At 39.9% G+C, this 24,753-nt stretch overlaps 1 protein-coding gene across 4 annotated transcripts in view; it reads left to right on the top strand.

The window, feature by feature from the left end:
* The window catches only part of nlrx1 (NLR family member X1), a 96,137-nt gene that overhangs the window by 59,211 nt on the left and 12,173 nt on the right, over positions 1 to 24,753 (top strand). For all 4 annotated transcript variants that reach the window (XM_050055699.1, XM_050055693.1, XM_050055716.1 and 1 more), the window contains 3 exons: positions 3,251 to 3,346; positions 5,586 to 5,672; positions 11,769 to 12,020. In XM_050055699.1, the coding sequence (XP_049911656.1) occupies positions 3,251 to 3,346; positions 5,586 to 5,672; positions 11,769 to 12,020 (435 nt within the window). The remainder of the gene's footprint in view (positions 1 to 3,250; positions 3,347 to 5,585; positions 5,673 to 11,768; positions 12,021 to 24,753) is intronic.

Genomic DNA, 24,753 nt, shown 5'->3' with positions numbered 1-24,753 from the left:
ACTACTTTCTCAAGGATCTTTGAAAGAAAGGGAAGATTAGATATCGGTCTATAGTTGGCTAACACCTCTGGATCCAGGGTGGGCTTCTTTAGGAGAGGTTTAATTACAGCGACCTTAAAAGACTGTGGTACATAGCCTGTTAATAAAGATATACTGATCATGTCTAATAAGTGAGTGTTAACTAAAGGTAAGACTTCCTTAAGTAGCCTAGTTGGGATGGGGTCTAAGAGACACGTTGATGATTTAGATGAAGAAATCACTGCAGTCAATTCTTGAAGAGAAATTCAGGAGAAGCAATCTAAATATATATTAGGTCTTACAGCTGTGTTTGAGGGCAGACAGGTACTATCTGAGGACAGAAGGTCATGAATTTTGCCTCTAATAGTTAGAATTTTGTCATTAAAAAAGCTCATAAAATCATTACTGCTAAGGGCTAAAGGAATACAAGGCTCCATCGAGCTTGAAAATGTTATCCTAAAACAGCCATATACAGCCATTGACATGAGATTGCATAGTGCAGTTTTAAATTGTTTTGCAGATATTAAAGTACTAATGCAATACTGCAATACTAGAAAATTCCCCAAGAAATTTTGATGGGGGCCCAATCTGGAAATCCATCGGTAAAACAAAAAAAAAAAGTTTTCTTCCTTTACCTCTGGAGGCACTGCCCGGTGGTTTTTCGACTAACGGAAGTGCAGGGGCCTTGGGGATCGCTCACCCCCTTCACTTCCGGCGGTGGCCCCAGTGTTACACTCCTACCTGCAACTCGAACCAAACTGCGGTAAAAACGTTGCCGCTAATGCCCTGTTTTTCCTGTCGTGAGGAGTGGAAGGTGTGCTCACAATGCACTATGTTTGTAAGTTGTGCTGTTGTCCATGCTTTTCACGTTGACGAGACGGCGTTTTGGGTGGAGCGGTTGCCATGGACGCGGAGCTTGCTGTTTCTGTAGGTACACATTTCCCAGGGACACCTGCACGTCTCGGCCCCGCCCCCTCCATTGTGATTGGCTAAAGCACAGCATCATTCAACCTCTACAATTTAAATTGCAGAATCTGTCTTGAGAGATTAATGGGTGCCTGCTACCGCCACCGACTACCAAGTACATGTGCACATTTACTATATGTACTGCCCACTACAAGTGCTGCATACTACATGTGATACATATTACATGTACTACAGGTACTGAGCACTGTGTTTGTATGATATTGTAAGTATTTACAATACATCACAAAATGTATTTATTAACATTCATAATCCCAAAAGTAGCAACATTAGTATTAGTAGTAAGGGCTTTAGTACCATATGATAGAGATAAAATGTTGGTATATAATGTTTATATATCATTTTCTGCTCCTTGTCTTTGCATTTAAGATTCAGAGACACACACACACCCACATGTCTATAATTTTGTATGTCAGTCATCATTGCTATGGTAATTAATGGGTTCCTCTGAGAGAGTGGAGGGGAGAGGGGCATTCAGCAGGTCAGAGCAGGCAGCTGTTGTAATGGAGTTGAAACCTCTCACAGTCCTCCTTTTCTAACCAAAACCATGAGTCCAGTCGTCAACATAATGATATCACGAGAGAGGAGACACTCCTGAACGTGTAGGCTGCGTCCAACTCACTCACAACTCACTATATAGTGAGTAGGGTGAGAGTGAATGCTTTAGGACACAGTCATAGGTATGTCTTTATGTTTGTGGTGTCAAAATTTGAGCTACTGAGCAGGTTAGAAAACTGGTACTGTCAGCTGTTTTCAAGACATTTCTCATCTCAGTTTATGACACATGACTAGGAAAAAAATGGCCTGTCTTTGCTTGGAGGCACAATGAGCTAAGTGTGTATGTGTATTTGATTCCTCAGTAACATGTCTGCAACCAGCACACATTTTCCTATGTTTTGATGTATAAATTGTGTATATAGAGTGAAACCTTTGGCAGTGAGAGCAACTTGTTCAGAAATTTTTAAGATTTTAGAGTTCCTCCACACTCTAGCTGTGATGTCATCCACTCTAGCTACGTCCCATAGACACTCATTATAATATCTGAAACATCTGAAAAACATCATGAAATGTTAACTGCCATTTCATAAAAACTGTAATAGATATCAAAATGCCCATGTAGCCCAAGAAAGTTTATAGTTTTAAGATTTGTTATGGCCCCAAAGAGAAGTGATTGTAGCTCTGTTCACGTCGATTTCCCAAAGATCTCCCATTACTTTAAAATGGGAAAGTTTGTGCAGGTTTTTGCAAGTTTGTGTAAAAAAGGCTTGGCAAATCTCTGAGAAACGTCATAGCACACCATTCCCAATCATTCCACACATTTTGATGGATTTTTTGCCTGGCAATGTGCTGGCAACACTGCAAGACAAGTTTCGCAGCGAAATTTCTATGGAAGATGAGTAAGAAAAAAAAGTGCAAGAAATAATATATAGTGTGTCTGCCGTTGCACAGCAGGCACCCTCAGTTACCCCCAAATTCCACCAGATGCGTGTTGGTTGCGTCTGCGGTCCGGGATGGCAGTGAAGCCGATCCGTTTCAATTCTAGTCAATGTGTGTGGTTCCACCGGCTGCAGCTGTGCTGCGTTCCGGCTCCGTCACAGCTGCGGCGCTCCGGAGCCCTCCGCAACAGATATGCAGGACTTCTATTTTTGCCGGATGTCGGAGCACAATTCAGCACAGAGCAGATCGTGCGGGGCAGGAAGTCATGCACAGAAACAAAATAAAACATCCGGTTAATTTTCAAAATAAAGTGCACAGTGTTCACGGCGGATCATATTTCCCTGCACTACACCTTGAAAACATCATAATGGGCGGAGGCAGGCCTGAAGTCAACAGGTCAGAGGTTTTCAGACGTCATTTCACCCCGTTGACACCATGGATGAGGAGATGTTAATCATGGAGGTGCACCGAGATGTCTTCCTACTACTCCTCTGGTTTTGTGGTTCTGTTTATAGAAACTACATCTTGTTATATCGCGCGATTATGCGTGAATTTGCGAGATGTTGTGGGTTCTTGTGACTCCCGCTGTCCGGCGGAGCTGCACGCTCCGCAGAGCAAACGCAGCCTGGGGGTGTTGACGGACGGCGGAGCACGCAGCAGATAACTAGCGCTGCCGTTCCGCAATGGACACGCATCCAGTGGAATTCCAGCGTTAGAGTTGGTTAGGGCATCTCCATTTTCAATGCAAAAAAATAGTATGGTTAATGTTGTAATAGATTTTTTAAACATGTGTTTTGGTGTCTTCCTGTAGTTATCACCTTGAAGAACTGGACCTGTCCTCCTGTCTCCTGACTCATAACATGCTTCAGATGCTGTGGCCTGCCTTCAGACACACACATAACCTCAAGTGAGACCAAATCAATTAACTGCTCTGTTATGGTTTGCAGTGAATAACAAGGACAGACCTCTGAAAGGAAATGTTTTTTGTATAATGCTGAGAATTGTACATGTTACTCTACTAAGAAGTTTCCAGTGTTTGTTGACCCATAATTAGGTAAATTGCATTTGTATGGCGACTTTCTAGTCTTTTGAGCACTGAAAGTGCGTTTACACTACATGTCACATTCACCCATTCACACACACTTAATTACAGCGTTCAACAAAGATTATTTAATAGGAGTCAGATTAGACAATATGAAAATATCTGGGGGCCAGCTGCTTCTCACATCATATGGGTTATTGAAAGAATAAGGGTCCCATACAATTGAGCTCAAGGCAACAGTTTCATCTTTCACTAAAAGAACTTTCAGCTTTCCACTGCTACTGAGAGTGGCGGCCCTTGTTGTCAACTTTATGCTTCTTTGCTGTGGACATGTTTGCCACTTGGTAGGGGTGTAATGATACATCTATCTGGAGCAATACATTGGTTCAGTGATCCATTATCGTCAAAGTGAAACATCAGTACATATTGTCATCTTTTAGATGGGCCTTAATTTTGTTGACTTTATTAATGACCTTTATTGTGTCACCATTTTAGTCCAAGCACACCACCTGTCTAAACATTGAAACTAATGGCCTTGGGCCAGATGGCAAACAGCCAAGAAAAAGACAATGAGTTGATTAAGTGCTATTACCTCATACTGATCGGAGGCCCCTAAATCAAATTGAAATCAAATCGTGGCAGACTTTATGATATCAGCAGATATTGTATTGTTGTCCAAACTATACATATATACATATATATATATATATATGTATGTATGTGTGTGTGTATATATATATATGTGTATATATATATGTATACATATATATATATATATATATATTTATATACTGTATATATGTGTATATAAAACACCCTCTGCTGGGGCAACCTACTTCTGCTGTGCCTTTAAACTAAATAAATTGTCGGTTGTGCTTGCAGACTGTAAATTTTGAATTTCAACAGGCCATTATAGTTTAAAATTTAACTATGTTCCAATAAACCATTGAATTTCAAATTAGTGACAGGTCTGCTCTGCAGACTTTCATTCTGATCCACTCCGCTTGGCGGTTTGGTTTTGAAATACGAAGAATTTCCATCCCACTCAGTAAAAGAAGACTCACCATGAAGGAATTCTCCTTGTGGGAGGATCTACTGGTACAAACTAAAGCTTTTCACAACACCAGAAACAGGTTCAGTTCAGCACTTCAAACTTAAAAATACACTTAGTGTCCACTTTATTAGGTTCACCTAGTTAAAACAAAGATAGTCTAAAAGTCCAGTTCAGACCACTGATTCACGACGAGACAAAACCGTTTTAGAACGTTCTAGAGAAAAGTTGCAGCGATGTGAACTGACCATCTGAGCTTGACTCAAGCTGACTGATGGTGTCACCTGTAACTCAGCTGGTCAGACCGCCAGCAGTTGGTTTTACAACGCAAGGCACATTGCCTGTTTCTACAGCCAGTCAGCTTCTAGTTAAGTCCGCTGGTCAAGTCAAAATGACTGCAGGCGGCATGTTCACCTGCTGTTACAGGTGCTCTGTCCCCGCCGAGCCCTCTGTTTCTGTCCTCATGTGTGCCAGTGCTGCTGCTTGCTGTATGTGCTTATGCCCCATCCACACACACACACACATTCTCATTGACTGATTAATTGGTGCTGCTTACTTATATTATCATGGTATATTTTTTAGGAATACAGTTCATCTGATGCTGGTTTTGTTTCTGCTTTCACTGTTTGATCACTACTACAAATCCAACTGTAGCCAGTATCGCACACTATCCTCATTCAGATTTTAAGAAGCTACAAAATATATTTAGCCAGAAAATAAGGCTGAAAAGCTGCAAATCAGAACGAAAGTACAGAGAGGTGTTGCATGGAGATGATACACATTCTCATCTTGTTGCATTGGTGTGAATGCATTGCCCCTCCGACTTCTCGGCGGGGGGGCCACGGGGGGGCCGGACTCAGACTTACAGGGGCACTGGCCCCTGCTGCCCCCCGCTAAAACCACCATTGTGTGTCAGCTTTGCGATAGTCTGGTGATCTGTCCAGGGTGTACCCTGCCTCTCGCCCAATTGTCTCTGAATACCTCCCATGCTCGTAGCATGTGTTTGCTGTGTGTGTTCTGATTGTTGTGTCTGCCTGTCTTTGTTGTCCTCAGTCTGCAGTTTAACAGCCTGGGTCCCGAGTCCTGCATCCTCTTGAGAGATCTGCTGCTAGACCCCAAAAGTTCTATCAGAGCTCTACAGTAAGATTACATTTTTATACATGTCTTTGTTTCTTTTTTGCCTGTGTATCTGCTATGTAATTTTAAAATGTTTCAACATGATAAACATTAGAAAAGACAGGCACTTTGGACAATTTTATGTTGCACCTTGACCCTATGCAGCAGGGCCTGTTGAAACACATTTCCACTCTACAGTACAGCATGTCTCCTCTCAACTCAATTCACTCTTTCTTGGTCTACATAAGTGCTCGATACTACCTGGTACCTTGTATTGTTTTTGGTACCACCTTGTTTAAGGTTGCTAGCAAGCTGAGCTGATACTAGAAGGTGGAGTTCAAACATTGCAGACCACTGATTGGTCAGAGAGAATGATCACTAGAATCATAAGTTGTACAACACAGGACAGTCTGCACAAACCCCTCATTTTCAAATAGCCAGACTACTGTTAATAGTGACCACAATTTTTTATTCACTCAATCCAAAATGTCAGCCCACAAAACTATGCCTAAAAGTGCAAACATTCCTCTACATGGTTGCTAATTAAAGATTGAGTATCATATTAAGGATGATGTCACAGCAGTTTCATGCAGCATCACTATGGCGAATCCTGCCTAAAGTGAGGGGGTACCATCTACAGTACAGTAGCGAGTTTTTTTTCTATTGTGCAACAAAATGCATTACCAGTGTAAGACAACACAAAACATGGTGTTAAAAGAGTTTCACTCCCCTTTCTTCGCCTTGCAGCTCTGGTACTCATAGAACTGAGTTATGTCCAGTAACTATTAGTACTGATGAAAGAATCTTGCCAGCAGAAACACTGGGAGTTTTTGCAACTTCAGTGCAGAGGATTGTTATGTTTATTGCAGCTTCAGTAATATCTTCTGCCACTTCCTGGCAACAGGAAATGACAGATTCTCTTCTGTGATGTACTCCTCGTAATTTTGTACAGTCTAGATGTACAAAATTTGGTGGGCATACGCATTAACTCTAGACTTTAAAAAAAGTTGGGGCGCCCGTTAGCTCACTCGATAGAGCAGGCACCCCATGTACTGTAAAAAGGCTTTGCACCCCTGGGCTCGATTCCAACCCATAGCCTTTTACTTCATGTCATCCCCTCTCTCTCTCCCCCTCTCTAAAAAACTGTCCTATTGATTGCAGGCAAAATTTTATTAAAAAAAAGTTTCTTGGGGCCATGCTCAAAACCCAACAGGAAGTTGTACACATTCAGTGTTAACTTTCAGTACATGATTTATACTTTTAGAAACTCAGGAATGGTGTTGCTACAGACAATTTACATGATTCCACATTAACAGGAAGCTGCTGTAACTCAACTGTCCATTGTCAAATCTGTCTCAGATGTGCTGCATGCTGGATAAGATTCCTGACCACAAGACATCTACATGCTAACCTTGAGTCAGGCAAAGGGCAATAGGAAGGCAACAGGATGTAGGCATTGTGTGACAATCATTATTCGATTTACATGGATTTTACCTTGCGTGGTCCATATTTGACATGCCGCAACATAATGCATGTCAATGTGTAGCACATGTTCTGTTGCACCACGAAGGAAGTGGTTCAACATTTCAGCACAGCCCACTCCACAGAAAAAAAATATCTAACTCCTGTGGCCAATGTCTGACTGTCACAGAAATGCACAGCCACGTCGTCTGGAATCTTGCTGGTAGCCTTGATATGCGAGAAAGTAAGAGGGCCCTTTCATCACTGCTTCCAGTTTTAGTTATTATTAGGGTTCAAGTCCCAAAGGAGCAGCACACTATCGAGTTTGTGGCAGTCTCTTAATTGTCTTATAGGGAAGCCCATATTGGTGTGAGCTGGAATGAGCTAGAAATATGAAACTTGGCCCATAAACTACAAATTATATGGAAATGCTTACCAAGAAATATTTATGTAATTAATGCTCAAAAACGCGAGTTTGGAAAGCCAAGCCCCTTCCACTGTAAGTCCAGTTGACTTGAAATTTGGTAAATGATAAATGGACTTGCACTTGTGTAGAGTCTTTTCAGTCTTCCAACCACTTAAAGGGCATTTACACTACAGAGTCACATTCACTCATTTACACACACAGGTTATCATACAATGTGCCACCTGCTACTCAGTTTAAACACACTCACATACCAATTTAGGGTTCAGTGTCTTGCTCAAGGATACTTTGACATGCAGACTGGAGGAGTTGGGGTCAAACCACCAATCTGGACGACCCGCTCTACCTCCTGAGCCACAGCTGCCCCAATTGACATACGTATCCAGATCAATGTGCTCTACAAAAAAGCTTCTCTTGGACAATACATGTTTACCATGGTGGATTTTTTTGCTAAATTGCATAATGTAAAAAACAGTGATATTAATAGACTTTTTGAGATTTTGACTCTATCAGCACTAAATTTGGAACACAGCCTGGTCTGACTGAGATACACCATCCTACTGTAAATGAACAAGACTGGTCAGAAAACGTGTGCGCCATCAAAAACCTAATCAAATGACGGGAATTAGCAGTAAATTGGCCGTAAGATTTCTCAGTACATGTTGGAGAATACATGCACCAATGCATTTTGAGCCTGACTCACAGAGGGCGCTAAAGATACCACAAATGTGTACCTCAAAACCAGGGGGACTGGACTTCACCAAATCTGGTGCATATGCCCTGGGGGCAAGTATCGATCAAGCTCTGAGGTGGGAGTTTGATTGGTGCATGTGGACATGGCCTGTTAAGCATAATACTGTATTACACCTTTGCACAATTCCCCAGTGAGCTGGAATGAGCTAGAGACTTAAAACTTGGCACCATAACTGGAAATGTTGTCCAGATGCTTTGCATCGTATTTGATCTCAATCAGCCTGATTGTGGCACTATAATTAACAGCTGAAAAATTTAAAGGCCACGACCCTTAAACTGAGAGTCTGATTGACTTGAAATCTGACATCTCATTGTGCACTACAGTAAAGCCTGTTGGACAAGTAAGGCCACCACAAATTATGTTTTGCTATTATGCATAATGTGAGAAACAGTAAATAAAAAGACTTTTTTTGCATATGGACTTTATAAACACTTAACTTTGTATGCAGCATTGTGGGATAGAGAAACACAATCCAACTAGAAAGCAAGATTGGTCAAAAAACATGGCCGCCATCAATCAAAAAGTCTGCAAAGGACGGGGCCCAGAGGGAAATTTGCCATAACTCAAATTTTGAGCGATCCTGATTGAATTCGGGAAAGACATCCTGCACTAAATCCTGAACATACCCACCAAGTTTTGCTCACATTCGGTAAAGGGGGTACAAATCAACGACTTTGAGTGTGCAATTATTGAAATGCTGCATATGCTCTAATGATGAAACAAGAGTGTGATTGTCTCACTCTTTCTTTTAACAACATTACACCAGCTGAAGTAACCCACTCAATTCTGTCAAGGGCTTTCATTTATGGCAGTTGAGCTGGGTCTGTCTGTTGGCCAAGAAAGGGCTTGAACCGTCAATGCAGCTTGTGGCTGTATTACATAATATTTTTATATTTTGAATTGTCATCAATTGTCAATTGACTTTTTTTTTTTACATAATAAAGGCATTTCCACCATTAACTGGTGCATAACATTTCACCAGAACGCAGGAAATAAGGTGTTTGACACTCAAAATTTTAGTAAGCTGTTAGATGTAGAGGGGCAGGCGACAGCCTTTTTATTGCAGTTTGTGTGAATCAACACACCCACAACATGTCATCAAGGTACACGGCACCTTTTAGAATGACATTCAATGGGTATGGGGACCATTTTATCAGCCAAGATGACATTCACTGATGGCAGTGGCAGATGTTTTTCTGGTGCGTCACATTAATTTTGCATCGGATAAAAAGCAGGGCTCCAGATTAACGGAATCCTTATCTCCCAGGGATGATAGAAAATGTGTTTTGGATAAACAGAGGTCTTCCCCGGGACATATATATATATATATATATTTAAAGGTTGTTTCATAAACAGTCAAATCAAATCACGTTTATTTATATAACACCTTCTCATACAAGTAAATGTAACTCAAAGTGCTTCACAGATACACAGTTTCAGTCAGGCGAAATGCAGTTCAAAGTGCAAAAGTACAGGTTAAAGTGCTACACCATTTGAAACAATGGTGCAAGATACAATAAGATAACAAGAGGTAGGAAAACAGTATAAAAAACAAATGTACGCATATGCACACGTACAAACTTACATGCATGCGTATACACACTTACATCTATATACACAAACATACATGCCTAGATGAATATACACCTACATACACACGCACACATTCATGAGAGATAGAATCAGTAAAATAGCTCCAGGATGGTTAAAAGGGTGGGGTACAGTGTGACGTCTAATCAAAGGCATGTGACAAGAGAAATGTTTTCAGTCTGGATTTAAAACACGTAGTGGAGGGAGTATGTCTGAGATCATAAGGAAGCTTGTTCCAACTCTGGGGGGCAAAAAAGCTAAAGGTCGCTTCGCCGCGTCTACTTTTGACTCTGGGGACAGATAAAAGGCCACTCTCTGGTGACCGTAGAGATCTAGTGGGCTTGTATGGTATTAGCATGTCTGAGATGTATTTTGAATCCATGCCATCAAGAGTCTTGTAAACTAGGAGCAGGATGTTAAAATCTATTCTATATGAAACAGGCAGTCAGTGTAGTGATTTAAGACTGGGGGAGATATGAGCAAACTTCCTGGTGTTTGTCAGGACTCTAGCAGCAGAATTTTGAATGAGTTGGAGTTGTCTGAGTGCCTGTTTGGAAAGTCCAGAGAACAGGCCATTACAATAATCTAATCTGCTGGATGGATAAGAATTTCCAGATCATGCTTGGACATGTCACCCTTAATTCTAGTTATGTTTTGTAGATGAAAATAGGCTGCTTTGGTTATTAACTTAATGTGTGCATTAAAACGTCTGAGTCCAAAATGACACCGAGGTTTCTGACCTGTGAGTGCGCTTTGAGCTGGACACCAACACCTGTCTTTTTTTCCTTAGCTCCAAAAATAATAGTCTCAGTTTTGTCTTTGTTTAGTTGAAAGCTTTGACACATCCAGTTATTAATTTGTTCCATGCAATCCAGTAGGGAGTTAACTGGTGCAATGTCGTCATGGGAGAGAGATATGTAGATCTGTGTGTCGTCTTGCCTAATGGAAGCATGTATAAAATAAATAAGAGTGGGCCCAGAATTGACCCTTGAGGGACACCACACTTCATGCTTGTTCAATCAGATGTAAAGCTGCTGAGGGAAACAAAATAGTCCCTATCTTGTAAATAGGATCTGAACCACTGTAGTACTGTGTCGGATAGGCCCACCCAGTTTTCAAGTCTATCCAGGAGTATGTCATGGTCGATGGTGTCAAATGCTGCGCTCAGGTCCAGTAGGACAAGGACTAAAACTTTGCCTGCATTTGTGTTGAGGTGAATGTCATTTAGGACTTTGATAAGCGCGGTCTCTGTGCTATGATTAGCTCAAACAGGTTACCTTTGGTTAGAAAAAGTTAGAAAAAGTTGTTTATAGACAGTTTTCTCTATTATTTTACCTATAAATGGCAGACTTGAGATAGGGCGGTAGTTATTCGGTGTAGAGGAGTCAAGACCATTCTTCTTTAGTAGGGGTAGTGAATGAATGACTTTAAAACTGATCAGTTATTTTTTTTAATGGATGTTTCTTTGCTTTCCTGGCACAAGAGGGGGAATACATAACAGCAAAAGCAAAATAAACAACAACAACAAAACATTGGCAGGCCAGAATTTCACAATGGGTATATCCCAAGGGTAAAGCAATTGTGCTGTACCAGCACAGCTTAAATGGTCAAGGTTGCTGTTGCCTCAGTTTACTGTAAGTACGTACCCCTGCCATGTGAAACCACCATAAGTTTGTCCATAGTACAGAGTCCATTAGTCCGTCACAGTCACAGGCTTTCTGTGTCCCTCTCAGGCCTGCATGTACAGTGTGTTCTGAGTATCAATTCAATCAATCAGTCTATTTTATTTTTAAAGCCCAATATCACAAATCACAATTTGCCACAGACGGCTTTACAGCATAGAGTAGAGTAGAAGACTAACAACGTTTTCTTATTGTAATGTGTTTTTCAGACTGTGTGACAACCCTCTGCTGGAGTCTGGAGCCTGCACCCTGCTGGAGGCTTTACCAGAGAACCAGTCCCTGACACACCTGACCCTGATGCACACTGGGCTGGGGGACCAGGGGGCCTTGGAGCTTGCTGAGAAGCTCCAGCAGCACACAGCACTCCAGGAGCTCAATGTGGCTTATAACAACATTGGAGACAATGCTGCCCTGACTCTAGTGGATGCCTGCAGGGAACATCCCAGCCTTCATACTGTGCAGTAAGCAGCTCTTCTCTTCATCCGTGGCTGTATTCATGTAGTTTCATTTTGGGTGCCATAGACATACACACGAGTGTCACAGTCTGTCCCCCTCAAAGATCATATTAGTACATTTTTTAAATCAAGTTGTCTAACATTTTTTTGCATTCATATGGAAAATTACAGTTAAGATTGTATTACCTTAAAGCAAGCTCACATCATTAATCCCAACAAGTAAGATAAAAAGCCATAAACAGACAGGCAGTAGCTCAGTCCATAGGGACTTGGGTTGGGAACCGGAGGGTGTGTATATCCCATATGTACGTATATCCAAAAATGGACAAGCGTGAGCATCCGCAGAGCCACACTGTATGCAAGTACAACAGTCTGTTTATTTACTTATGGATCACCAAAAAAACAGTATGCTATATATATTTTAAAGGTCCCATATTATGAAAAACTCACTTTTTCTGGGATTTGGGGTGTTATTTTGGGTCTCTGGTGCTGCCACACGCATACAAACTGTGAAATAAGACCGTCCATGCTTTGTCAAGTGAGATACGGATTTCTGAAAGTACCCCACCTGCAGTTTCCAGATGAGCCAGTCAAATTCGGCGCGGACAATGACGTCATTGGCCGGTACATTTGAATATTTCCCACCCACCACCCACCACCCCATCCCATCAGAGCATACCTACAGTGTCTCCACCCACCAGATACAGCGCTACCTTCTCAGAGATCCCAGCTGCAGAGGACAGAAGAGCGCCGTGGATTGAATTCATTTTTGAAGGCAACGTCCCAGCTACAGTTGGCAAAAAACTGTTGGTGTGTGCTAACCATTTCGAGACTGACTGTTTCTCCAACCTCGGTCAGTACAAGGCAGGATTAGTTGGGAGACTTTTTCTAAACAAGGGGTCACTTCCAACTTTGCGTGGAATACCTGCAGACGAGGGACATGTAAGTATACAAATAATAAGATGTGCGTTTGTTTTGTAGATTAGCGTGAACTCGTGCGTGTTGTAGTGTGTGTTAACCGCTAGCTTCTAGTTAGTTTGCAGTCAGCATGGTTTCTCCTGCAAACCCAACAACCAGCTACACTCTCCGCCAGGTTTAAGAATTGGGAACTTGTGAAAGTAATGCATTTGAAAATGATTTCTAAACTGAAATATGTTGTGCACAAAACAGTCCAGTGCAAAACAATTGTGTGGTTGAGACTACAAGTTCAGACGGCAAAGGTTAGCTAGCTGCTACCGTAGCTTTTGGTACATCCAGTGTTGGGTAAGGATTACTTTAAAAGTAATCAAAGTACGTTACTGCGTTACTTTTTAAAAAAGTAACCAGTTACTTTACTGCGTTACTCCCTGAGTAAAGTAACACAATTACTTTAAAAGTACTTCCAACGTTACGTCCACTTTTGAAATACTTTTGAGTATTCTACATTTCCTATTGGGCAATGGACCACAGGGCGCTAAGCCTACATTTTTTTGTCTCCAAAATAAAAGTTATGGACCACTTGCCCTTCACTGAGATTCAATTCTCCCATCACAGCCGTCACTTTGACCAGTAGAAACACAGAGCGATCTGCTGCCGTAGACAACTGTATGACAACAACACCCCAGCGTTTTTATTATTGTGAAACAGCAGAGGCACTTTGTCAACCCGCTGAGTTAACGTTACTGTCATTAGCTCCCAGCTCCCAGCTTCATTTGAAACAAACTACATTATAGACGGTCCGTTATTTATTAATCCCTTTGTGTGTTTATATATTTACTTTTTATCCGCTCCGTTGTCTTTATAAAGTTAACATATCGCACCTCATTTCAAACTCAATACTTATTTCAAATTAAAAGCCCCTTATAACCTCGGCTAAGAGAATCCCTCCATTTTCTAAATAGGCTTTTATACTGAAACATTTGTCAGAACTTCCTGTGGAAGATACAGTAGCTTGATAGTTTACATATGGCGCTTCAAATGTAGCTCCTGCCATCTGCTGACGCTTTTAGGTGACTACAACAACATGTCGGCTGGCACATGAACAGACACAGTGACTCAAATAATAGTGAAAGTAATAAAAATAGGACAAGAATAACCCGATGACATCACACACGCCGTGAAAAACGACCGGGGATAATTGGTGAGTACCAGCATGTAGCGTGTACCAGACATAATGCAAGTCCTGAGTCTGAAATATGTCTGTCAGCGAGTCCTACTCCACCTATTTAGACTCCACCGTAGACAACGGCAGCATTTTGTCCGACCATGTAGCGAGCCACAAGCTCTGTGGCTTCTTTCAGACTGATAGGTTTAACGTTATCTCCGTTATTAGAACCAAACGACAGCCGTTGCTGTTTCGGAGCTGAAGGACCAGCGTTCTAAAAGTAACGGAAGTAACTGATGTCTTGTTTGAAAATGTAATTAAGTATTCGATTACTCAAACAGCAAACTAACACGTTAGGTTACTCGTTACTGCAAAAAGTAATCAAAGTACTCTAACACGTTACAAAGTAACGCGTTATACCCAACTCTGGGTACATCACACCACAAGTTACAGTAGTATCCAAACATTTTGTGTAATACGTTTCTGATCTTGCAAATGATTGTGAATCGACTTTAAGGAGGACCTATTTCTCCCTTTTCCTCGTGTTTTACACAGCGTTATAGCTGTAGGTCATGGCTAACTGGCTAAGCTATTGTTTTGAAACGCTTTTGCTGTTTGGCACACAGTAAGTCACACTGCTAGTCTCAGGAAGATGAATTTAACAATGAAATTGTGGAGAATCTAACAGACCTAACAATTTGCAGCATGTCCGTATTGACGAAAGTTTCAACATGTCTATGAGTGATGCCTGATCTGAGTAGTTAGGCTAACTGCCACTTGCTCGAGTGATTCGCCGACAGGCAGCAATCAGACCTGCATTTATTTGTCAAAATGTTTGGCTGTACTCTGTGTTTGATTGTGAATCGGCTTTTATCAAACGTTTTATGTCTTACACGCTTACTTAGACAGCACGCTAGTTTGGCTGATAGCGAATTGTTACTAATAAGCTCAAATGGCAGCTGCTTGTATGTAGACTAACTTAGTTTGACACTTATCGTAAAATTAGGCAGATACTTATCAGCGGAGAGGGAACAGGACATGAGGACAGAGGATAGGAGGACAGCAGGATAGAGGATAGATAAACTTTACTCAGTATTGTCATGTCAGGAATATTATTTATAAATTAATGTTGCTGTTGTAAAAATTACTGTTGCTGCTCTAGAAACATTAAGGTATATTCGAAATATTCAGTTATCCTGTTCTGAATGTATTCTTTTTTAAATCAGTATCTTTTCTAAAAAGTAATTATTTAGAAATGAAAAAGAAGCAATAAGAAGTATTGATAAAAGTAGTAGTATCAATAAAATCTTAACGATACCCATCCCTAATGTTGACTGGTTTCATTTGGTGCAATATCCGTTAGATACTTAATTTTCCTTTGTCTTTTAGAATACATCACAGCAGGGCCCTGGTGCCCAACACCTCTCCACTACAGCCTAGGGTTGGGTCGGTATGAGAAAAAAAAAAACGGTCCGGTTTTTGTAAAAAACAAAACAAAAAAAACGAAAAAAACGCATCAAGTCGGTAATACCGGATTTTCGCCACTTGGGGGCGCAATTGACTCATAAAATAAAAACTGACCATAGGACAACAGAGTGACAGTAACAAGTTGTTTCTTTTATTCCTTACAAATAAATTTTGCAGCTTACTCAATCAGTATAAACAAGGGTTGCCTCCTTCGTCTGGCTCAAAGCCAAAGTGTTGCCATAGTGGCGCATTCCTTGATTTCGTCGAGACTAAATTGTCCGCCATTATCGACTCCCCGTCACTATTAAACAAACTCCAGGCTACAGTAGAGGCGCATGCGCACTCGCACCTCCTAGCTCAGTCCCCGCCCCACCCCCTCTCTCCTGGTTGCTGTGCACTTGGTGAAGAGGCAGACACAGATGCTCACAGACTCGGGCTTACTATAAGCGGAGCGGACTACGTGTAAAAATGTCCGTGAAAAATCCCCGCGATGTGAAAAATACATGCCGAACAGTCTTTTGTGTGACACTGGTGCGCGGAGCACAGGGCTTGCGAACGTTCACTTTTACCGGGCGGACCTCCGCAGCGTCCGCTCCGCGAACGTTCTGCCCGAGTATGTGGTCCGGTCGGTCTCAAAAAATAAAACCCGGTCCAAGACGGAGTACCAGACCGAATTGGTATTACGGAGAACCGACCCAACCCTACTACAGCCAGATTCCAGGATGTAGGATGTCAAAAGGACCCTCCACAAACTGTCTCAGTGGGCACACAGTCTGTAGCATCTCAGAAGATGGTAGTGATCAGCACACAGCTGTACAGGGCTACTCTGACGGAGCAACCCAAGAAGTACGTACGTAATACAGACATTATATGTGTTTTTGTGTTTGAGATACAGTATCTGGAAATATTTTACAGTACTGAAATGATGTGTCCCAGAAGCTTCAGAATATATATTTCTGCATCACATTATCACATGCCTTTGACTTTGTTATGATGTTAGAGCAAGGGAAAAAAAAAAAGGTGAAAAAGGGAGAAACTTAAACAGAGCTGGTAGACCCCCATGACTCAACATGTAACCCTGGTGACTCTGTTATTACAGAGGAACCTGAGCAAAAATGTATTTCATTTTATCCTCAGAAAAGGCATTAAAAACAGACCCTATATGCAGTAATTTGTAAATTATTTTATTTTTATTATCAAAATAATAACATCAGATAAAAAATATGAAATAGTTGTGGCAACACTTGAAATATAAACAAGAAAGGTGGATTCAGGGAAGCACTTAAATTACACATAACAAAATCAATATTTAAATTCAATAATTTACAGACTTTAGATGACCTAATGAGTCTTCCCCCATAATCCCCAGCCCAAAGGACCTGGCATCCCAGTATCAGAGAATTTCAAAGGGGGAAGTGGTTGCCTTACACGACTCTCACTTCAGCCAAGGGGCGGCTGGAGACCAAAGCAGTGACCAGCCGGATCAGGAAAACTCCTGCCGTGTCAAACACAGAACGGGATGGACACCTGAATGGAAAGAATTGGACGCTATTAGTGTTGCAGATAAAACACTGCTGTGTTTATATTTATATTTCTATCTATTGTATATTATTTAGTACGTTTTTTTGTAGTTTTTCTTTTTTTACATGTGCTAAAAATAAAGTTCTTTTGACAAAAGACTTACTTGTCATTTCTATATGTGTTTTTTTTTTATATATACATATATATATATACAGTATATAATGAATCCTTAGTGTTCAGAATTGAGTTTACACATTACATTATATTCTCATTACATGTCATAAAAACACACTCTTCTTCAGTTCTGTGCTGTTAGTGTCCATAGTCATACCTGTAAATGTTAGATGTTCTGTGGGGTGTACGGATTCAAACAGTCGGGCTCCAGACCTGGATGGTGTATCATATATGTAGGATGAACTGGAACCTGGTACATTACCCCAAAACCTAATGGGTAAAAAAGACACAAGTCATACTGTTTTATAAATATTCATAAAAATGTTAGAATATAAATTGCAAATAAAGACTCAGGAGACAACATCACTGCATAGAACAAATACTGATCCAGGGAGCAACATGTGTTTTACTATGAAACTTTGCTTACATATAAATGCTGTGGAAAAACTGATACATTTGTACATTGTACATATTGTAGATTACAAACACAAGGTGAAGATGATTATAAAATGCAGCTACATTTTAGTAGAATGGTTTCAGTAAACATTACAGCTAAGACATCTGAATGTACCAGTTATTTCTATTAATTTGTTTTTGTATAATATAAAAAGCTGTCATCTCAATCTGCTGTGGTAAAATTGATGAATTCATGGGTTAAATCTTTTGTGTTTTTAACGGGGAATGTGTTATAAGCAGAATTTATATTAACTTTGGTATACCCAACACGAGCTCCTGTTCCTGCTCCGGCTGTTTAGATTAAAAATGAGTTATTCTTTACACTATGTCATATAATAGTTGAGTGCTGCTGTTGGTGTTTCCACGTTATGTTGTAACTGACTATATTGTTAGAAACCTTTTGTACTCTGCAGCAGACCTTTTCAACTTCATTCAGTCAGAGGACAGACATAGAGTTGTTCCCATAACGTCAGATAAGTCACAGTTATCATGTTACTGCTGAAATACAAGACGGCTACAAAATAAAAACTTACCACTGAGGAGAAACGTCCTGCTCCAGTGTTTGTTTTGCAGCTGTCTGTCAACTTGTGCTTCTTCACTCAAATTGAGCTGCCATAGTTAACTTTAGCTTTAGCCTCAGCGGTGTCGCTTACGCCAGTCACAGATAAGGTGAGGGGCGTGACATTTCCGATTCACGTTCTAAGCGTTGCACCAATCACAATAGACTGACTGAGCTGACCAATCAGAGTAGACTGTGCTGCTGGGGAGGGGGTAGCCTCATGTCACCAGGCTCTTCACGTACGGGGAAGAGCCTGGTTTCCATTCACTCTGAATTTTGTCAAGGAGGAGCCAAGATGGCGCTCTGAGCGGACATGTTTCTTGCAGCAGAGGTTTGGCAAAGGCAATTCTCTCAAAATTCTACACTTTAAACAACAATTTGCACAGCAAACGACTACTCCAAGTTTTCCCAAGAACTTAATTTATGTTACATCGACAATAATTTGTTGCTGACAAGTTCTCAACTTCTAAAGTAAGTCTGCCTTCTAACTCAGAGCTAACATCAAGCTAGCTAAGTTGATGGCTACGCAAGAGCTACAAAAGATTCTGGAAGATATGGAAATACAAACCGCAAGCGACAAGAGAACAATACATGAAATGCATTCTTATGACTGCAATGCTGAAGATGGTGGAGTTTTTAACTTCCTCCAAAACACACCCACTAAAGCTCAACCTACCAAAAAGTTGAAAAATACCTCATCACCTACGGAACCTTCACTGATTGAAGTACAAAATACCATCATAGAGATTCTCTCTGGAAAAATCAACGAAAGAGCCGATCAACTCGAGAGCATGGTCAAGAAAAACTTGGCTGAAATCGAAAATGTGAGTGAGGCTCTTAATTCAATCCATAATGATGTGGTAGACTTGAGAAAGGAAAGTGACAAGTTGAAAACTGAAAATGCTGAGCTAAAGAAAAAGATGACAACAATGGAAGAAAGGATTATTGAGCAAGAGAGATACAGCCGGAGATGGTGTCTTCGCCTTTATGGTGTTGCTGAGAATCCTGCCGAGAATGTTAAGCTCAAAGCCAGAGAAATCTGCAAAGCAGTAGTCTCAGAGAAGGATAAACATGAGGTGGCAACTGTGTTGGACGTCGCATATCGCCTGGGTCGACTGAAAACCGGGAAGGGCAGAGATGTGCGACCACGTCTGATAATCATAAGATTTGTGTCGAGAACATCGAGGGACCTGACATGGAAGTCTGCGAAACAGAACGACTTCTTGAAAAGTAAAGGATACAGCTTCAAGGAGGACCTCACTGCCAGTGACAGAGAAGCCAGAAGCTGCCTGTGGCAAGCAGTGGAGAAGGCAAGAAAAGAGGGCAAGTCTGCATACTTCAGTGGAGCCAGAGCGTTTATTGAGGGGAAAGAACTGCATCCTGATGGAAAAGGAAAGTGAAAATAGCTTAAATCCACAACGACCTCAATGTTGTTTACATGAACATTTGACTATTATTTGATAAATCAACATCATTTAAGGTGTTGATGAGGTTACATGTGAAATTGAAATAGCTTTTTTTCGTTAAAATCTCTTGTTTTACAACAGTGAATGCAAACTTGTTCAATAAGGTTTGCTGTGCTATTGTTAATTCAACATGTTAAATATGCGAGAACCCTATAGCCTTTCGTAAAAGTTAAACTCAGTCTAAAAAGAATGAAATGTTTCTTTTTTTCCTTGCTCTAATGTCTCTTTCCGTGTTTTCTATAAATGCCAGGGGAATACGAGACCTATTTAAAAGAAAAGCCATTCATTTATATTGCAGAGGTAAAGGTGCTGATTTTCATTTTGTACAGGAAACTCATGCTTGTCCAGCAGATGAGTCTTTTTGGAAAAATCAATGGGGTAATGAAACGTGGTTTTCCAATGGAAATAATCGGTCAGCAGGGGTCGCCATATTAAAGGACAAATTCAAAGGCCAGATATTACACAGTGAAACTGATATGTCAGGGAGATGGATCATTTTAGTTGTTGATATGAATCAAAGTCAGTTTATTTTGATAAATATTTATGCTACCAACAATAAGACCACCAATTTAGCATTGTTTCAAAGTACTGAATCAAAAATATATCATCTTTACTCAACTTATCCACTTGCTAAAGTAATATGGGGAGGTGATTTTAATACTGTTTTTGATGAAATTATGGATTGATGACCTCCAAAAAATTCAACTACTAACTGTGAACTGGAAAATATTTGTTTAAGGATGAATTTAAAAGATATTTGGAGACAGAAAAACCCGCAGAACAACATGTATACTTGGAGTAATAAGAATATGTCTTTACTATCACGCACAGACTTCTGGCTTATCTCTAAGGATCTTGTCCCTATGGTTGGAGATATCTTGATAGAACCAGCAATTCTAACAGACCATAGAGGGATCTTCATCAAAATTATTCTAGAGAATTCATGCACAGCGAAAAACAACACAGGCTATTGGAAATTTAATAACTTGTTATTGAAGAATGCAGACCTCATAGTGGAAAATAATATTATTATTGACAAGTACTGGAATAAAGTGTGTATTACTGGTTCTTATGGATACTTTTGGGAACTAATGAAATATGATATTCGAAGAGCTGCACTTAAAAAAGGTAAATTCATGGCAAATTGGAAAAAACAGAAAGAAATTGAGATTATCAGAGATATTTTGAATCTGCAAACAAAAAACTGTAATGATTTAACTAATGAAGAGATGATGAATTTGAATAAGTTGCAAAGCCAATTAGAGAATATTTATGAAGAGAAAACTAGAAGTGCTTTTATTAGATCAAGATGCAAATGGCTTGAGCAAGGTAAGAAAAATACTAAATATTTTTAGAAATGCAGAATTTGCAGCGGTAAGTAAATTGATTATCAATGGCACAATCTCTGATGATCCTAAAATCTCTCAACATGTAGCTCAACTTTATCAAAATTTATATTCTTCAACCTTTACACCCTCCCATATTGAACCATTTTTAGACAATATTTCAGCAGATTCAAGAAAAATAAATGATGATCTTAGAGTCTCATCTGAAGAGGAGATATTGTTCGCTGAAATTAGTGAATGTATTAAATCCCTTAAAGAAAACAAATCTCCTGGTAATGACGGTTTGACAGGGGAATTTTATAAGACCTTAAACTTGCTCCTTTCCTACTAGCCATGTTTAAAGCTCCCTCCTACATTAAGGCAAGGAGTAATCACATTAATTCCCAAACCAAAAAAAGACAGATTACACATAGCAAATTGGAGGCCTATCAGTCTGCTGAACAATGATGCAAAATTATTTGCTTTAATTTTTGCTAGGAGGTTAAAACATGGATTAGATCAAATAATAGATATAGAGCAATCTGGTTTTATACAAAAAAGACATATTAGCAAAACATTCGACTAATACTGAATATGATAGATTATCATGATTTAATACCAGATGAAAGTTAAATCTTATTTATGATTTCTACATAAATAAGATTTAATGATAATGATAAATAAATAAATAAGATTTATTTATGATTGTGCCTTTGACACAATTGAACACGAGTTTATTTTTTAAAACCATCTCTTTTTTTGGCTTTGGAGAATATTTCTGTAATGCAATTCAAACTCTGTGTAAGAACTCTTCCAGCTCTGTAAAACTGAAATGTGGCACATCAAGTCAATTTGACATTCATCGTGGTATTAGACAGGGTTGTCCAGTATCTCCTTTTTTTTGTTTATATTAGTAACCAATGGCCACTCAGATTAAAAAAAATCAACCTTCATGGGTATAAATGCAGTAGGCAAGAACTTTAAATTATGTCAACTGGCAGACGATACTGCAATTTTTCTTAAAGATCAGAATCAAATTGTAGAAGCTGTGGCTTGTATAAATGCATTTTCTGATGTTTCTGGTTTAAAGATTAACTTGGATAAATCTGTCTTATTTCCAATTAAAAGTTGTAATTTGTCAAGCTGTTATGGGATTCCAATTAAAGAAAAGGTAACCTACCTAGGGGTTGTTATCTGCAATGATGCGGACCAGCGAAGTAAAGCCAATTTTGATCCCATTATTGAAAAAACAAAATTAAAATTGAACTCATGGTTAATGAGAGATATATCCTTATTTGGAAGGGTCTTGCTATCAAAAACAGAAGGTATATCTAGATCTGTCTATGTATCATTATCACTTAATGTCCCAACAAATGTTATTAAACAACTGGATAAGATACTACATTTGGAGGAAAAAACCCATTATCTCAGAAAAGAAACAATCAAAGGTAGTAGGGAACAAGGTGGTCTTGAGGTCTTGGACTTTAGTTTATTAAATAATACATTTAAAGTTAAATGGCTTATTGAATTCCTAAAGAATCCTGACAGTATATGGTATGCTTTCCCATCATATTTATTTAATTCGATTGGTGGCATTGATTTTTTATTAAAATGCAATTTCCCCATTGATAAAATCCCAGTTAGTTTAGCTAATTTTCACAAACAAGCTCTCTTAGCGTGGTTGTTACATGCCAGGCAGGGGCCAAGTGCAGTTGTGTTTGTGTGTGTGTTTTTCCCTCTGGTCTTCTGTCTCTCTCTCCTCCTCTCTGCTCTCCAGGTGCCATCAACCTGATTGGCCTGCACCTGTAGAGTGTTGGTGCTTGCAGACTGGCCAATCACATCCAGAGCTCTTGCATAAAAGGACCATGCCTGCAGTGATCACTCTCTTCTCCTCTGCCTGCTAGAGCTGCTGCACATGTTGAGTGAACACTAGTAAAACACTAGGTTTTAGGGTTGGTGCCACCTCTGTATTTATTTTTGGTTAAGCTTCTTTTTTAGATAAGAGAGTCAGGTTTTTGTTTGAGTTTTGTTTAAAGTTCAGACTCAGTTTAGGTCCAGTTTTATTGTAACTCTTTCTGTTTATTTGGCACAACCACCTTGTCCCACCCTCCTCCACAATTGTGATCTTTTGTTAGTAGATTTAATTATCCAATAAACCATTTTCTTTGTGTATACACCCGCTCTGACTCCATCTTATTTTTTGATTGTCGTGTTGATGTCTCCTTTCTACCTTGCCATCAAGGGAGACGTAACAGTGGTTATTAGTTTATAAGCACAACTTCAGTCCTCATCGGTACTATATTTAGAATAACAAGGATATTCTACACAAAAGAAAATCCCTGTTTTATCGCTCATGGTATGACAATGAAATTTTGCTTGTATGCCAGTTATTAAATAAGAATGGTGTGTTAATGTCAGATTCAGAATTTATTCAGAAATTCAAGATAACAATCACACCTAAAGAATATGCCATTATCTTCAATGCAATTCCTGCCGGTTCACTTCTATTTTTAAAGAACTGTAACCTAACAGAAACCAACTCATTTAGTTCTAGGCAGACTTTTATTGGAGATATCAATATTCAAGATAAACCTTGCAGTAACAGACACATTAGAAACGCATTGAACTATACTGTAGCCCCTGCACGAAATTCTTCATAATACAACTTCTAATTATTCTTGGGAAGTTTCATATACACAAATCAAAATGGTCTGGCTCTAAACCCTGCTTTCGTCGTTTCATTGTTGAACTCCAGCAGTTCCCACTTGAATGTGTTAACAACAACAAAGCTGCAAAGACTCAACCTGTTAAAGACTGTGCATTAAATTTGAGTTTTGAAAGGTCTGGCAATGAACTCTAGTACCCCTGGTCTGTTCAGTGTTCAATGATTTTCTGCCATATGTTTGTTAAACCTCATATTTGCAAATAAAATATTGTGGGGGGGGGGACACCTCTGAATTTTGTCTGGATTCTGGTTCCGGTCTAGAGAGCGGATCCGGAATTCACCAAATTCACCAGTAAAAGTGTTCACCGAAGTAAAACTTTAAATTCTAGCACACCATCGATTTACAATAAAAGAAAAATGTCAACTTAATGGCTTGGGGCTTTTCTTGTAAATTATATTCTTGCACAGTTTCACCGCATTTTTATTAGCTTGGTGCTTTTATTTTGACGGAAATGCGCATCCATCGAATTCCGGATCCTGTCTCTGTCGCCCTCGTTCCGGTTCCTTACCTAAACGGTCCCAGACTAGGGAGGAGGTTTGAGAAAGAGCCTTGTGCTCGAAACGTCACAGCACCAATAAAAAAGCCTTCAATGGGAGCTGAGACTTGGTGTGCGGTACATTTTCTCCGTTTTTCATGACTTTTATATATATATGTATCCAGCGCCCACTCCAATGGACCTTGGGATGTGCCTGTGTTTTTGACTATTTCTGCTGGGGAGGCGGGACATAAGCCAAAACACAGCATTCCAGACAGAGGTGCTGCAGCACTGAGCAGTGTAAGGCCCTATTCGGACGGGATTAGTTTTAAATAGGTATGTGGGGTAAAGTAATAATTACCAGAGATTTTAGTCCCGTCCGAATGTGCCATGTCAGTAATCATTAGCCTACCACACGATGTCAGTAAAGCAGCAGGGGTTGTAGCCGATACAGTGGTCTGGCACGGACCAGTGGTCACTACCATTA

This window comes from Epinephelus moara, chromosome 2, assembly GCF_006386435.1.
Source record: "Epinephelus moara isolate mb chromosome 2, YSFRI_EMoa_1.0, whole genome shotgun sequence".
Taxonomy (NCBI): domain Eukaryota; kingdom Metazoa; phylum Chordata; class Actinopteri; order Perciformes; family Serranidae; genus Epinephelus; species Epinephelus moara.
The sequence above is the reverse complement of the archived record's forward strand: the minus strand, read 5'-3'. Positions and strand labels throughout refer to the sequence as shown.